At 34.4% G+C, this 16,191-nt stretch overlaps 1 protein-coding gene across 1 annotated transcript in view; it reads right to left on the bottom strand.

The window, feature by feature from the left end:
- The window catches only part of LOC111055635 (PDZ domain-containing protein 7), a 124,604-nt gene that overhangs the window by 17,348 nt on the left and 91,065 nt on the right, over nt 1-16,191 (bottom strand). The window contains exons 7-13 of the mRNA XM_039423164.1: nt 15,222-15,369; nt 14,072-14,265; nt 12,341-12,447; nt 11,446-11,546; nt 10,147-10,245; nt 9,580-9,693; nt 6,774-7,019 (exon numbers count right to left, since the gene is read on the bottom strand). Of these exons, the coding sequence (XP_039279098.1) occupies nt 6,774-7,019; nt 9,580-9,693; nt 10,147-10,245; nt 11,446-11,546; nt 12,341-12,447; nt 14,072-14,265; nt 15,222-15,369 (1,009 nt within the window). The remainder of the gene's footprint in view (nt 1-6,773; nt 7,020-9,579; nt 9,694-10,146; nt 10,246-11,445; nt 11,547-12,340; nt 12,448-14,071; nt 14,266-15,221; nt 15,370-16,191) is intronic.

The raw sequence follows: 16,191 nt of genomic DNA, 5'->3' as shown, positions 1-16,191 counted from the left end.
GGAATACACTTATCCACATAGCTCACAATCATTCTTCTAACTGTGTATTTCCACTGGAATCATGTGTACATTTCATCCCCTTTCTTCATATTTCTATCACTCCGAAGCCCATAAATTTATTCTATATTATTATAGAATATTATATTATAGGCTTCTAGTTGTTGATATACCATAAGATGAGCTCATTATGGAATAAATTCTTCATAATGTTGTTGAAGTTCAGTTTTCTTTGAATATCATCTATAATATATAATAAAGGAAAGACTTGGCTTATACGTACGGGATAGGGAATTCACAAACGACGCATCATCACGTCTCAACTACTGAACTGATTGACTTGAAATTTTGCATATTGATTCTTAATTTACCGAGGATGATTTTAGAGGCCTGTCTTAAATTCTTTAAGATTTCAGTTGGTCCAGTTTCCAATTTGTCAAGATCTCAATTAGACCCTTGCACGGGTTAGCTGCTAGTTAACAATGAAAATATTTCTTGATTTATTTTCAATTCGTTTGAAGATTTAAAAAAGAAGTATTTTTAGTTACTCAACCTGTTTTTTCTTCGTAAAATACTTAATTCCCTCCACATTACTAGATTTTTCCCAATGAATTGCTTATTCTCAATAATGTATCAATTTAAATAGCAATAGCTCTTAAAAAAGTGGTTGATTTATTGTTAGAATCATTTTCCTCTTTGACAAGCGCGGATCCAGGGGGGGAGCGATCGCCCCGATTGCCCCCCCCCCACCACTTTCCGAGTGGTGTTTGAAAAATCTACAGTCACTTAAGTCCAGTCAATATAGACATTAGAAAAAAGGGGGTATGCTTCGTAATATTACATTTTTTCTCGATTGGAATCGAATCTTCAATTCGAGATCTATAAAACTTTATAGTAAATATCAGAGTAATCGATATACGGACAACTTTTTGACTGAGAATTTATCATATATAATTGTGTTGCTTGTTCCATGGTATCACCGAAAAAACAAACTCTGTAAACAGAGTTAACAGAATTAACAGATCATATAGAGGATATATAAAATTAAAATAACAGTTTCGAAATAAAGTTCTATTGAGAACAAATGTAAAATGTAAATTCTAAACTTGTAATTTATAATTTTTTGATGACGTGTCCATGACGTCAACACTGATTTTGAAATTTTAGGAATATTAAAGAATTAAGAGAATTAAGTACGTGAGCAAGCATAATATGATATACTCATACAATGTAAGATATTTTCTCCTTTAATAAGGTCAAGAAAAAGCTGAAGTGTAAAATGTAAAACGTAGTGATTAAACTGAACTCGCACTGTCTGCTCTGGAGTTGGGGTTTGTCATCCACAGTCTGTAGGCAGTGTAGATAATTTTCTAACTTCTTAAAGTTGGTGACTTGATGAGTTGCCAGTGCGAGTCGTAGTATGTATCGTGGCAGCTTGTCGATGATCAGTCTGACTAATACAGATTCTGGTACTGAATTGTCAAGCTGTGCATTCAGATACGGAGATACCTAAGGCGAGTGATGTATGTGGTGTATGAGTATTCTAGACGTGCATCATATTGACTAGAGACGACTTCCGCCAATAAACTTTGTTGTCTCCCTGCACTCCAATATTTCTCTTGGAAAACCTTTTCAAATTCTTCAAACGTGTTTATCTCCTGGGCACAGTTATGAAAGAATAATAGTGGTTCGTCTGACAGGAGAGCAGTTAGTTTTATGCACCATATTTGTCAGGAGTTGGGTATCAGTTGATGAATCGATTTAAGCTGATTAATGAAAGGTTTCGGTTTTACAGATTGCTGGGTGTTATCAATTTTTACTAAATTATTGAAGAGGGATGAGATATTAGTGTGGTCGATGGGTGAGCTGTTACTGTTCAGATTTCGAACAAGAGTCATCCGGGATTGCAAGTGAGTGATTTTAGAATCCGTAATAGCTATCTTCTTTTCCAGTTGGACTTTCTGCACCTGAATGTCATCCTGCATAGAATCGACTTTCTCATTCAAACAGGTCTGCTGACCCGATAGATTGTCTGCCTATTCGACTCTCCAGGATTATTGGTTGTCTGCATTCTGCTCGGTTTTGTGGCTGACGAGATCCATGGAAGTGCTCACGGCTCGGATAGCAGTCTTCAACTCTTGTTCTATATGTTGTCGACCATTTTGCATTTAGTGTAATGACTCTTTAATTCCGATTGTAAATGTTTTTGGGTTTGCTCTTCAGTTTCCTTTATTTGGTCCACTATTTTATTAGTCATCCGTCTTTCCAACTCTTCTGTTTTGGTAGCTATATCAGCACGTAGGTTGGTGTTTAGGTCGTTAAGTTTGCTCTCTTCATGCTCTGAGACATTTCTTCCATCCAGGTGTTGAGATCGCCAGTGACTTTATCTACTTTCACCATCACGTCTTTGATCACCTTGGCTTGTTCTGATCGACCATGGCAGTGATTTTTGTTTCTAGTCCTCCTAACTTGGCTTCGACCTTTTCAATCTCTCTTAAAAAACTTATGTGTATATTATACAGTGTATGTGTTACCGGGAAATTTGGATGCCACAAACGAGTGAAAAGTGCCTTATAGTGTCTTCTGAGTTCATGGAAGCCCAGAGGAGGTTTGACGACTGAGGTGAGCAGATAAGCGATTGGAGAGATCAACTTCTAAGAGAAATATAATTGTCATATTATTCCAGAATTCCAGTATTCACAAATTATTTACGCAATCATACATTCATGATCATCGTTGATAACCTTTTCATTTCGGATGATTCCTACATGAGCTTTTTGCTTGAGCGTTGGTAATGGAAAGTGAAAGGGGAATGCTGTACTGGAGGGTGAACAGTTGGAACAGGTATCATCTTTCAAGTATTTAGGAAGCATAATGGAAGAGGATATGAAATACAACAAAGGAATCAAAGTAAGAATTGCTATGGCAAAAACAGCATTCAATAAGAAAAAGAGAATTCTTTGTAGCCAACTGGACAAGACACTAAGGAAAAGGCTAATAAAGTGCTATGTTTGGAGTGTGGCACTGTATGGTGCAGAAACTTGGACGCTGAGAAAGGAGAATAAGAGGAGGCTTGAGACATTGGAAATGTGGATATGGAGAAAGATGGAGGGGATCAGTTGGAGGGATAAAGTTACAAACTTTGAGGTGTTGAGGAGGGTTGGGGAAAGAAGGAGTCTGCTGGATGTGATAAAGGGAAGAAAGAGGAGATGGCTGGGACATTGGATGAGACGGCAATGCTTGTTGGTGGATGCCATGGAGGGGACCATTCAGGGAAGAAGAGGAAGAGGGAGAAGAAGATACAAAATGTTGGACGACATCAAGGAGGGGATGAGCTACTATACAACGAAGCGACTGGCAGAGAATAGAAGAGAGTGGAGGGCTGCTGCCATATAGAAGGACCTGCTTACGAGCAGAAAACTACAGAGAGAGAGATCATATTCTATGAGAATCACTTGTTAGATGCTCTAATTTAGTTGAGAGGTACGCATGACACCTCAAGATTCAAAATTTCAAACACTCATAACTTTTGACACAATGATCGGATCTCATTGTACCACAACTCATTCTTCTCTGCTCGTCGAGACGGTTCAAAATGATGCATCATAAGTCGAATTCGATCGAAAAATATAAAATTCATTCCTGCGTGTAGTTTAACCAGTATTTCAATACTCAAAGAAATGACCAATACTTCAGAGCTATGTATGTCGGTAACCCATTATTATAATGGTCTTGACCTTGAATTTTGGAATTGAATTTGAATTTTTTCTCTTTTAGTTGCTGTAAATGGAAGAATAATGATCATTATTATTAGTAAGATTGAATCATTAAAAAAATCAAGAAATCGAAGATACTTTCCTCATATTAACGGTCTAGGAAGTTCTATGATAGGAAACAGTGATTCAAAATGAATTCAAGGCAATTAAGCTCGAAGAGGATGGAATTGTCTACAATTTGGAATCAATCATGAGTTCCTATGATGTATCAGACTCATTTTACAGACTCTTAATTAACAGAAAAATCGCGAAAAAAATGAGAAACTGAAATATTTTTTTTTAAATCGGCTGTAACTTTTCAATGATACTGAAATCGGAAGACTTCTTCATTGAAGTGGAAAAGAATGCTTCTCCACATCCACATTTTGAAATTTTATCCGAAGTATTTCACAAGATATAAAGCTTTGAATATGATAATTTGTAATTTTTTAGTCAATTGAAATACTGGTTAAAGTACACTCAAGGATTAATTGTTATTTTCTAATCGAATTTCACTTACGATGTATGATTTTGAACCGCCTTGACGAAACTGCCGAGAAGAATGAGCTGTGGTACATTGAGATCTGATGTGTCAAAAGTTATGATAGTTTAAAATTTTGGTTCTTGAGGTGTCCTTATGCGCGCCTCTCCAACTAAATTGAGAGCATCTAGCTGGTGATTCTCATAGGACATGATCTAATGAACTTATATCATGGAGCGAGATCTGGATGTGATGACAATAGAGTTGCTGATAATGAAGCTAAAACTTGGGCGTTTTTCAAAATACAAGGATCATTGTTATCAGGTTTACCTAGAATTCCATATGAGATGAAGCGCTCAACCTGTAGAGCACAAAATTACGCTCAGAAGAATCTTGAATTATACATTTAAATGGTAACAATCGGAAGATATTGTAGATCAAAAACTAAGATCATAGAAATCGATTTTTCCTTAAAATTCTACTCATTTTTGAAAATATTGTAACTCAGTACTCATTGAAGATAGAAAGTTCCGAATGATCTCAATATATTAGGAATTTCATAATCTAAATAAGAGGCGGGAGCAAATTTTTCTGATCTGTTACAGGATTTGGCGGAAATAACTAAAAACTGGAAAATGAACCGAAAATACGAAGTTTTTGGTTCACTTTGTATCTAGCACAAGGGAAATTTTCCATGGAATACTTGTTTCTGGATTTCTCTAATGTATCCAAACAATATATTAAAAAATCAGAGCTACAATATAAAATGCAAGCAGCAATATATAAATAGTGACTAGACTATAATTACTGTAGTTGCAGAAATAAGTATCATAAGTAAATGTGGCAATCAAATGAACAAATTCAAAAATCCAATCAATTTCAACAAGGATAAGAAAAAGCTCAAGTGTAAAATGTAAAACGAAGTGATTAATTATTAGTAGATGTCTTCTAAGCTCTCTTAATAAACTAATGTGTTTATTATATGTGTATGTGTTACCGGGAAATTTAAATGCCACAAACCAGTGAAAAGTGCCTTATAGTGTCTTCTCAGTTCATGGAAGCCCAGAGGGGGTTTGACGACTGAGGTGAGTAAATAAGCGATTGGAGCGATCAACTTTTAAGAGAAATAGAATTGTCATATTATACCAGAATTCCAGTATTCACTCATTATTTACGCAATCATGCATTCATGATCATCGTTGATAACTTTTCCATTGCGGATGAGCTTTTTGCTTGAGCGTGGGTAATGGAATGTGAGATGGTAATTTGATGAGATGATCAAAAGTACGGTACATGCCTTCCGCAACAATTAACTATTGTTGAGAATGGTGAACTATTCTTCAAAATCCATACCGACTCCTCAATTTTTATTCATTTATTTTTTTTTTTTTTTTTTTGAACAAACACGAACCAAATTGTTTATTTCAAGACGTTGAATCCGAATTTGATATCTTATAGTCGTCTCGATTATATGATATTCCTGTATGGAATTAATTGACTTCGGAGTGATAGGAATATGATAACGAACAGAATGAATCCCAGTAAGATATACACAGAACAAAAGAACACATTACACAAAAATACACAGAACAAATTTCCTAAGAAATACACAGGAAAAAACTGGATGAAAAATGAATGAATTCTTTCCAAAGCCTCAAGGTTCTCCTTTGTTACAGCTCAATGTAAGCTGTAGACTAAAGATGGGGCCCATTCCAATGAAACGCGTCCGGAATTAACAAAACACGTATAAACTTATTAATTAATTAATTTATTTATTCCAAAAGGCAACTTTCTACAAGTATTTTTAACGTGGGTGATGATGAGGGGATGGATTATAACTTGATACAACCGCTTCTATTTATGATTTCATGAATGGACGACCAATGGAGATTTAGATTCTGATTTCTCTATTCATGTGTTTGACAAAAGAAAATTTAACTTGAAAGTAAAATAACATGATGAATCATATCTACAGACAGTGAGCAAATGAATATGATGAAATATGAGAAAATTGAGGTATTACTGTAATGTTTTTACTGTACATGAAACGGTGAAGTTTGAACATTTAGATGCCCATTCTCAGAAAATGTATCGAGGATACCCTTCCCTTCATCACTTGACCGTAAATAAAGAAGGTTGGAAATTCTAGATAACTCTAGGAAATTCTGAACGTATATGTAACTGTATGACGCTAAATTTAAATGAGTGATAATGCAAAAAAGAAAAATCATAATACTTGGTAAGGAGTGGAGGAATATGATGATAAAGGTTCAAGTAAAGTGGAATAGAAGTGTGGTTATTAAACTTGAATTAACTGTTAAATCTTTTCTAAGAACCTACCCCAGATATCACATTAAGCTTCTCACAACCTTTACAAAACCTTCTCATGTAAATTGTGAATTAATATTATTTACACTATAGTAAAAGTGAATATCATTAGAAAAGACTGAACTTTAATTGAAGTTATTGGAGTTGAATATACAAATTATTCATGACAAAAAGTACGGTAATTTGATAAGAATGATGATGGAATGACTCACAACTGGCGGCGAATGGCTGTTGGAGTCGCTGTGACTGCTGATGTCGAGGTCGGACGCCGTCCCGGAAGTGGAAGACGACGTCGTCGACGTGGAAAACATTCTCCTGTGCGCCATTTTGAATTCCTCCATCAGCTGCTCGTGTTGCTGCACCTTCTCCTTGTCCAGGCCCGACCTCACTATGTCCAGATTTCTACCGGCTGGCGACGTATCCAGTTTGTTCAACTCGCTGGTGTCGCTGGCACGTCTCTGAAAAATCAGAAAAAAATAGCGGTTTACAAAAAATTGATAAAATACTGGTAAACAGCTGTATTCCAACCAATGTACCTATTTTAGAATACATCCTCATTCTAGGTACAATGGTAATCAGAGGAACAATGCATTCTAAGTGCCTCAAGACATTCTATAGTGAGGTCCACGTTATAATGGCAGTGTTTGATTAACAATGGTATTGCTATCCTTGTCTATCATTCAACAAAGCGGATAGCGTTATCTCTTTCTTACTTTGCTCTGTTGCCAGATCGTTTTTAAACAATATAGAATTAATAATTAATTAACAAAATATTTCATCTTGATTATGTAAATTCATTATGAAATCATTGAAAAATGTAATTTCTTGCTTAGTAAAATATAATTGATTATTTTAAACGAGAATGAACAGTTAAAAATATTACATCAATAAACCTGTATGAGCTACCGTCTGTAGAAGGCATTGACAAGACAGAGGATCGGTAACGTTGTTCTCCTATCTTTCTTCACTGCCATTATAACGTGGACCTTACTATAGGTAGATTGGAGATCACTTACGAAAGTCGGAATTAGTGGAAAGTAGCCAATGATGGGGGTTTAGCTGAGAAAAACAGCAGTTAAACAAAGATAATTATAATGTGAGTAGATATCAATATAGAAAAGTGATGTATGGTGATATTTCAATACAGTATGAAGTGGTTGTAGATGAGGCTATGAGAAGTGAAGTGATTAAATTCACGGTAATCAGTAGAAGTGAGGTATGTGACAATTTAGTCTGAAAATGATAATAAATGATAATGAACATGTAGTTATGTGGTTATGTAGACACAGAAATGAGTGTAAATATTAGTTCCTATGTAAAAGAAAGAGATTGGAAATGGATGAGAAAATGGGTGTAGAAGCGAGTAATAGATGAAATCAAGAGAATAGTCCAAAAGGGAGTGTTGAAGTTACACGATACTTTTCAACGGAAATGAACTGCTGATAATCATTCCAAGTACCAACTTGTATTGAGGAAACTCCTGAAATTTCCTTCGGTGGTTCGAAACTCACCAAGAAGTGAAGATCCATTTATCCTTCTCATTTCCCACGCTCAAACTTGAACGAGTTCATGTGAGCATCCTACTCAGTAAAAAGAAAATAAATAGAAACTATATTTTTAATATGTGAATATTCCCTATTCTAGCTATAATAATGTGAAATATTTCTTCTATGTTTAGTTTTGGAGCATGTAAATTTGAAAATCTACTTTGTGAAAATACTTGGACTGAAAATTCTATGATTTTAAGAACTACAAGACATAACCTATTTCGGACTATGTGTTATCTAAATTTGGGAGAGGAATAGCACAAGGTTACCTTATTTTTCCTCTCCCTATCATTCTCAGATAGAAGATAGAATCTCGAGCCTGTCTATGTCTACATGAGACTGTATAGGGTTTGAAGGAGTTGCAGAAAACTCTTCAACTGTATCTACATCAAAGTGTTGGCAACACCGCAACAGAGTCTTGTCCAAAAATAGTCTTCTACGAAAATGTTGTCTTTTTTGAAGAAAACAGACTGCTGTTCTCAAGTATGGAGCAACAAAAGTTTTCAATTTTTTGCTCAGAGAGTGTAGTCAGTGTAGACTACAAGAACAGCGTATACTAAAGGGGAGCATTTTGTTGGCAACTTTCTCAGTGTTTCCTATACTGAGTGGGAAACACAACCTTTGTTGAAATCAAGGATTTCCACAAGTTGACGTGAAACTGTTATTGTGTTTCTTGAGAACTGCTTAGTAACGAACTGCCGCAATCAGTTGAAAACTCAGTTGACAACTTCTTAAATCTGAATTTTCCGGTATAATCCTATTTATATTATACTGCAGTGTCGATCTTAAGATTCGGACTCTACTAATTATTCCAATCTTGAACTGATCAATTTATAATCAGGGAAGAATGAATGATCAGCTCACTTATTCAACGATCGTAAATAACGGACTTTCAAATATTGAAATTGAATCATTATTTGCTTTTTGGGATTATCACTTTTCAATGATGATTCTGCCATTGTTGGAAAGTCTAACAATCTTAAGCTCCGCACACACACATCGATTTTTGTTCGTACAGTATTTTGCCATCCTCATTAGGTGCGTACAGATTTACGCGCCGCGAACATGAGCAATTCACTTTTAATCAGCTGATGCCAAGCTTTTTATATCTGTATCTTACCGTTTCTGTAAAAATACAGATATAATCAGGTGATTAAAAGTGAATTGCTCATGTTCGCGGCGCGTATATCTGTACGCACCTATAGATTCTATTGGATTAAACACATGATTTCAAACAGATTATGTTTGTCAAGTTCCGTTTAATCTGATAGAATTAATAAGGACGGCAAAATATCGTACGAACAAAAATCGATGTGTGTGTGCAGGGCTTTACACAGGATAAGAATGGTTTCTCTCAAGTTTAAGAAATTGAGAGATTGCTCATCTCGATTGAATGAATAAAATAGTGGAAGGATCACACGCTCCAAAAAGTAATATACTAGTAAGATATGATGCTGTTGGTTTAGCCTACCTGTGATCTTCGTTGTAGCTCTTGGCTGATAGCACTGCTCAAACTGTTGGTGGTGCTGCTCGTACTGGTAAAAGAACTCACTGATGAACTGTTCACCAGCCCCGCTTTTTCACACTGAAATCAGAAAATAAATTGTATTTATGATTGAATTATAATGATCATATCATACCAACTGGTTTGTCAAAACTCATTGAATTGATCATTCACGTTCTAAAGTTGGAGCTTAAAAATAAATTGAGATGCCGTTAATCTCCATAGATGATAGGGAATACTTCAGTTAATAGTCTACAGAATTGAGACAAAAATACTGAAGTTATGAGGACAAGTTTTGTTGAATAAATGAGGAATAGTAGCAATACTCCAAAATTTATCCAAAAGCACTGCATATCTTTTTATAGGTCTTTTAAAAGCTTTTTATTTTTTACAAACAAAAATTTCCAATTCTAGTTACTTATGCTCACTTTGGAAGGAAGTGAGGTAATTTGCTGAAGATTTCAGAGCGATTTTTAGTGTTAGAATTCTCCAGTCTAGAGAAAGGAAATTATCGAATTTGTTGGAAAAGCTGACCTTGGTTTGAGTTGACTCCTCCTCGCTCTGGTGAACTTCAACCAGCACCGTTGTGGTTTTCGTTTCAGTCTGTTGTGAAACCATACAGATTTCAGCCAACTGTCAACAAAGAAAATAGAAAAATGATAAATAAAAAAATGGAGATCCTGTTATTCTACTCCATAGAATATAGGGAATACCAAGGTATCTGGAATACAAAAGTATTGAAACCCTAGAAAATTTTAACATAAATACTGTATGAATCGTAGGAGATGGCGATGGGACATGAAGTTATGTACTTTTTGAGGAAAAAGACTTTCAAAGTTGCTCAATTTAACATTGAAAAGATAGGAAGAAACGATTTTTAGAGCACCAATGACGTCACACCAACCATCTGGTTTGGATTTGTTACTGCGCATCTTTTCATGACCCCTACGTTGTATTCTACATACCTTGGGGAATACTACAGTTGATAGTCTACAGAACTATCAAAAATACTAAAGTTATGAGAAGGACGAGTTTTGTTTAATAAATGAGGAATAGTTGCAATATTCCACAATTTATCTAAAAGCACTGCATAATCATGTTATAATTTTTTATTACTTGTCTAGGAGTAGACAAATAATTACGAGTAAATCTCGTATTTTTGTTGGCTTGTGTGAATATCGATAAATTGAAACTTAGTTCACTCAGAAATAATGCAGCTCTCCAAATGAAGGTCTTGGGCCCCAACGTTACAGGCTTCATTAACACGCTGAATTTCTTCAGCTTATTGCCTCTTTTGGAGAAAACTATACGAGCGTAATAGATGCGCCCCATGTATTCTGGAGACGCACGAAATGAATTATTCAGTGTCTCTTTGATGCCCGTATGGTTGATAACTTGGGTGATAACTCTGAAAAAGGAGAATTGTTTTTTTAATATTACTGATTTCCACTAATGATAGGATTCTCTTCTTTCCACCAACACTGTTAATGCGAATAGGTTAGTAGGCCTGCGAACTTTTCAACACAAACGACTTGAATTTCAGATATGGAATTTTATTCTCTTTATTGTAATAGATGATTTCAGTCACGATAGAAAGGTCGGCCGTCAGTAGGCCTACGCCGCTGTAATTTTCACACTAATCTCGTGATTGATCTCCATCTATATTAGTAGAGCTGGATTGAGAGCTCACACATTACTGTTTTGCTTCGAATTTATCTGGATATAATTTCATAGAAGTTTAATCGAATTATCCAAGTTTAAACACGTTTCAAATCGAGTTTTATAGTTTCATCGTATATTAAATGAATGCTGTAATAAAGTTTTGTGACTCACCTTATTTTTATGACTATCATTTGTGCTATCTGTTCTCCTACTTGAATCTATTGTTGGTTCGTCTGATCCAACCCTAATTACTGTACATGTGCCAATGTTTTCTGTAATAAAAAACAGTACCTTTAACTAATAACACAGATAAAAATTAAAATAAATATCGGAATCATCGATGAAATAGGAGATGAAATAGGAAGAGGATATATCGTCACCGAATAAAATAAAGTAAAGGTTCCAATTAAAAACACCCCACAAGGGCTCATAAATCACAAATCTGATTGGTTCTATTTCTGTCTATTCACATGATTTTTATCTATTCCCAACACAAGAATTGAACATTGAAATTATTCATTTTCCATGGTAATATTACTCTACATTCTGATAGGAAAATTCACGATTGATTTGAACTATTGATTATTAAGTCAAATTCGAACTTTGAATTTTCATAAGTCTAGCAACATATTTGTGAGAATCACTGTATTTGTATAAATACATGCTAATTTTTTCCATAAAAATGTTATTTATATTTATGTTTGTAAACTGTATTTTGAATGGAAATAAATTTGATTTGATTTGATAAGAAATATGAATTATCAGCTTACTTGTGAGTTATAGTATTTTCAAAGTGCATATCTGTCGAATCAGAACCATAATTTTTCAATGTTGAACAACAAATTCATTAAAAATGTTACTTCTCTACATGAGAGTAGCATATAATGTAAGAGCATTGTATTGATAGAATGAATAGATGACAAACCACATGTTGAATTATTTGTTACAAGAATCTGTTCTATTTCATGATTGTAAGTTGACATGCAGAAATACGTATTTTCCAATTTATTTCATATTCATGCTACAAAAAGAGAAGATATTACTCTATAGGAGGACTGATATTTACCTGTATTTGTTGATTTATTTGAGCTGTTTTGTGAACTGCCGTTTGACAGTAAACCTACATCTTTCTTATCTAAGTAATTCCTGTTGAGATCATTATGGCTGAGTCGGCTGAAAAGAAAAACATTTTACATTTATTTGTTCGGTAACAAATAAGATATTTGTAATGAAGTTATGAGTCAAAGTCATATTGAATTATGACATAGGTATTATGCAAGTATATTTAAACAAATATAGGGATTGAAAAAACTAGTATCAAAAGATCTGATTGCCAGATATGCCAGTTGAAGAATATATATGGTAATTGCATGATGATTCAAATTTGTAGAGCATCCAAAAACCCACGAAAGCATGAGGGAAATTTTGGTAAGGAGGCATTCATAGTCTATGACAAATTTCTTTTTCATAAAGAAAAGTCTTTATTTGGATTACAGAAATTTTGGATAGATCCAATTTCCCATCAACTATAGCCTAGCTTCCCGATAAATTTCTGCTCTGCTGGGCAGAAAAATAGTACATTCACTCTTATAAGTGCTTACACATAGTCAGAATGGAAATAAGTGAACATTTCGTTAAGAGGAATGGTAATGGTTTTCTGCCTAGCAGAGCAGAAATGCAAGGCAGAATGCCTACAGTGTTTCAAGAGAGCTGGAAGACACTGATCTTAGCTGAAGACCCACGAAAGTGGTACCGGTATAGGAGTTAAAGAATTGAACTTTTGGTGAAATCATGATGATTCAAATTTTTAGAACATCAAATTTTTGTCATGTTATGGTTTCTCTTTTATATATTTTTTTAAAATAATTTAATTTCAAATTAATACAGGATGTTTAAGAACTCCCTACCAATACTCTAGGGCATTGTTTTTCACTTATTATTTTTCTAAATAATGGTTAAACATAAGAAATTGAAACTTTGCACAATCATTTATAACAACTAGACAAAGCAACAAAAAATTTATGATAATTTTTCAAATTCATATAACAAAATGGCGGCCATTTAAAATTTTGTTCCTCAAATAACTCAGAAACCGTTGGTTTTACAAAAAAAAATTACAATCATAACTGTTTTTAATAAATTTAATGACCTATCGATTGATACCAGATTTTTCAAGATTAGATCAATATTAACTGAGATATGGCAGCCTTAGTGATAGGTGACCACTGAAGGTTTGTTGCAGTGCAAACCAAGGAATACTAATAATAGAGTCGCCTCAATGATGCAACAATCTCTATTTACATTGCATGGCTATAGCAAGCGATTTTGGTCATTTCAAACAATAAAATAACGTTACATAACCTTCTAAAGGTGGGACACCAATCGCTAAAGCTGCCATATCTCAGTTAATATTGGTCCAATCTCAAAAAATCTGTTACCATTCGATAGTAAATTAAATTTACTAAAAAAAGTTATTCTTGTAAAGTTTTTGTGAAACTATCGATTTCTGAGTTATTTAAGAAACAAAATTTTAAATGGCCGCCATTTTGTTTTATGGTTTTGAAAAATTATCATAGTTTTTTTGTAGCTTTGTCTATTTGTTATAAATGAGTGTGCGAAGTTTTAATTTCGTATGTTCAACCATTATTTAGAAAACAATAATAAGTGAAAAAAACAAAATGGCCGTTGTGTGAGTAACTGTAGACTTCCGGATAAATGAAATTTATTTATTATTTAATAAACCATGAAAGCATGAATGAGATTTTCGAGGGGAATATCTGCTGGTGAGCTGATTTACCTTTCAGAGTCAATGACAGACTCCTCCTTTACAATGGACAGTCTTTTGTTGAGCCATGTCTCTGGACTCTGGTCTCCAGCCACACTGCTGGCCGAGCTGTTGTATCCAGACGATTCTCCAGGAAAAAGGTCGAGACCAGCACCTTTCCTCACTTGCAGCTCCAGTAGTCCAGAGCTGCGCAGGACTGAGACGGCCTTGATAAAAATAGAAAAAAATCAAACATTTTCGACCTGGTAATTTGAAAAAACTTAAACAACATTTTAGAAAGTTCTTCAATACAATACTACATGTGAAAATACCAATAATATAATTGGAACTACCGTATCTTAATATCCTAGTGATGGTATCCATTCCATGGAAAGTATTGTCGAAGCATGTAAGTTGTACATTTGAATACGGTACATTTTCATAGCTGAGATCACTGAAACCGCTTGGATAAACAGACAAAAATGTAAAAAATCTCAGGGTCGCAGGCAGGTAAATTTTAGTATAATCTAAACTATGAATGAAGCTGTCAAGATATTAAACAATTCATTCAATTGAAATCAGCACCAACTAAAACAGAGGTTCAGGAGAATTTGAAACGAAAAGAAAAACAAATAATAGTGTTTATTCAAAAGTACATTTTGAGAATTGCGAGTTTATTTGTGAGTAGGCTACCATAGTGCGTATACCAGATAAATTTGTTGGGCATATAACCACCATAAGCAATGTTCTATAAAAATGATATAATTGAAGGAATATTATTATAAAACTGATTTATTTTATTTATTCTTAGGATCATATACACGATTCTCTGTATCCAATTGATTAAAACAATATTTCATTTTATGCAGCAATAGAAAAAGAATCATAATAATAATACCATTAGAGTTGCTTTAAAAATACCTACAATTGAAGATAAAGATAAAATTAACTCTAATAATAATGATGGAGTATATACTACAATATTCGATGATGGTAAAGGCACTAAACAATGAGGAACCATAATTTAAATGAGAATGTGAAGTTTATTTACTCTGAAAAAGAGATGAATATCTGTTCTGAGATGAATATCAGAGATGACTTCTCTGGAAGAGAAGTCAATGATTATTATTGACTACAGTAATTATCAATTCATCTCTTTTTCAGCAAATAATGATTTAGTTACCTCATTGAATGGAGTTTCAGGCGTGAAGGTAATATTATTGCACTTGAGAATCTGGTCTCCTGGCCTTAGGCCCGCTCCCCTCGCTAAACCATTCTCTTTTGTAAATTGGATGAAAATTCCAGGTCTCCATTCGGGTCCTTTACAGATCCTAGAAGAAAACACACATAACGTTTTATAGAGATCAGAGTTGCTGGGCATGAATGAATGTATATCATGAAAATGTTTGTGGGTGACGTGATGCTTGGGAATAATGAAAAATCAAACTACAGCAAAATAGTTAGGTACCTACAATAAAATACTATCCAAACGTCAGAGCCAATCGTTCAGCAAAAAATATAGGTGAGCAAATCATCAATATTTTCTTGTAGATGAATGGTAGATTGAGATCAGCTCAACTAATTTATACTCATGCACTTTATTAACAAAACTCATGCATTTGAAATGATTATGCGATAGTTTAGTACCCATTCTCAGTTCATTCAACTCTCAGTACTTACAACTCAACTTTCCAGTACATGCACGTTTTTGTGTCGCATCCTTGAGCCTTTAGCCTAAGCAAGAATGGGTAATGGCCTGACAATACATGTAACACGGGACGGCTGGCTCACTCAAGAGGATCAGTAGGCCTACTTGGCTCTTGCCAATCGAGTCACATGATTCAATTTGACTTCGGTGCAGTTCATTTCTGCAAACTCAAATCAGCATATTTTTGATTTGAGTCTTGTAGTGAAGATGATTCTGTGGTACATAATATACATATTGAATGAAACGTTTTAAAATTGTCACAATCACTCAGAGCGGACAGTGTTCTGTAGTATTTTCGTGAGTGTTCAACTCCTCATGATACGAATACCTAGTTTCCTCTCTGAAAGCATCGACTGAGCTTATTTGACAACTTGGCAATCGCGCTTCTTTCTATGACTCTATTCGTCACTCCAATTGGCTGAGCTGGTTTTTCATCTTCCTCCAT

The sequence above is a fragment of the Nilaparvata lugens genome, chromosome 3 (genome assembly GCF_014356525.2).
Source record: "Nilaparvata lugens isolate BPH chromosome 3, ASM1435652v1, whole genome shotgun sequence".
Taxonomy (NCBI): domain Eukaryota; kingdom Metazoa; phylum Arthropoda; class Insecta; order Hemiptera; family Delphacidae; genus Nilaparvata; species Nilaparvata lugens.
Note: the sequence above shows the minus strand (reverse complement) of the source record. Positions and strands in the feature narration are given on the sequence as shown.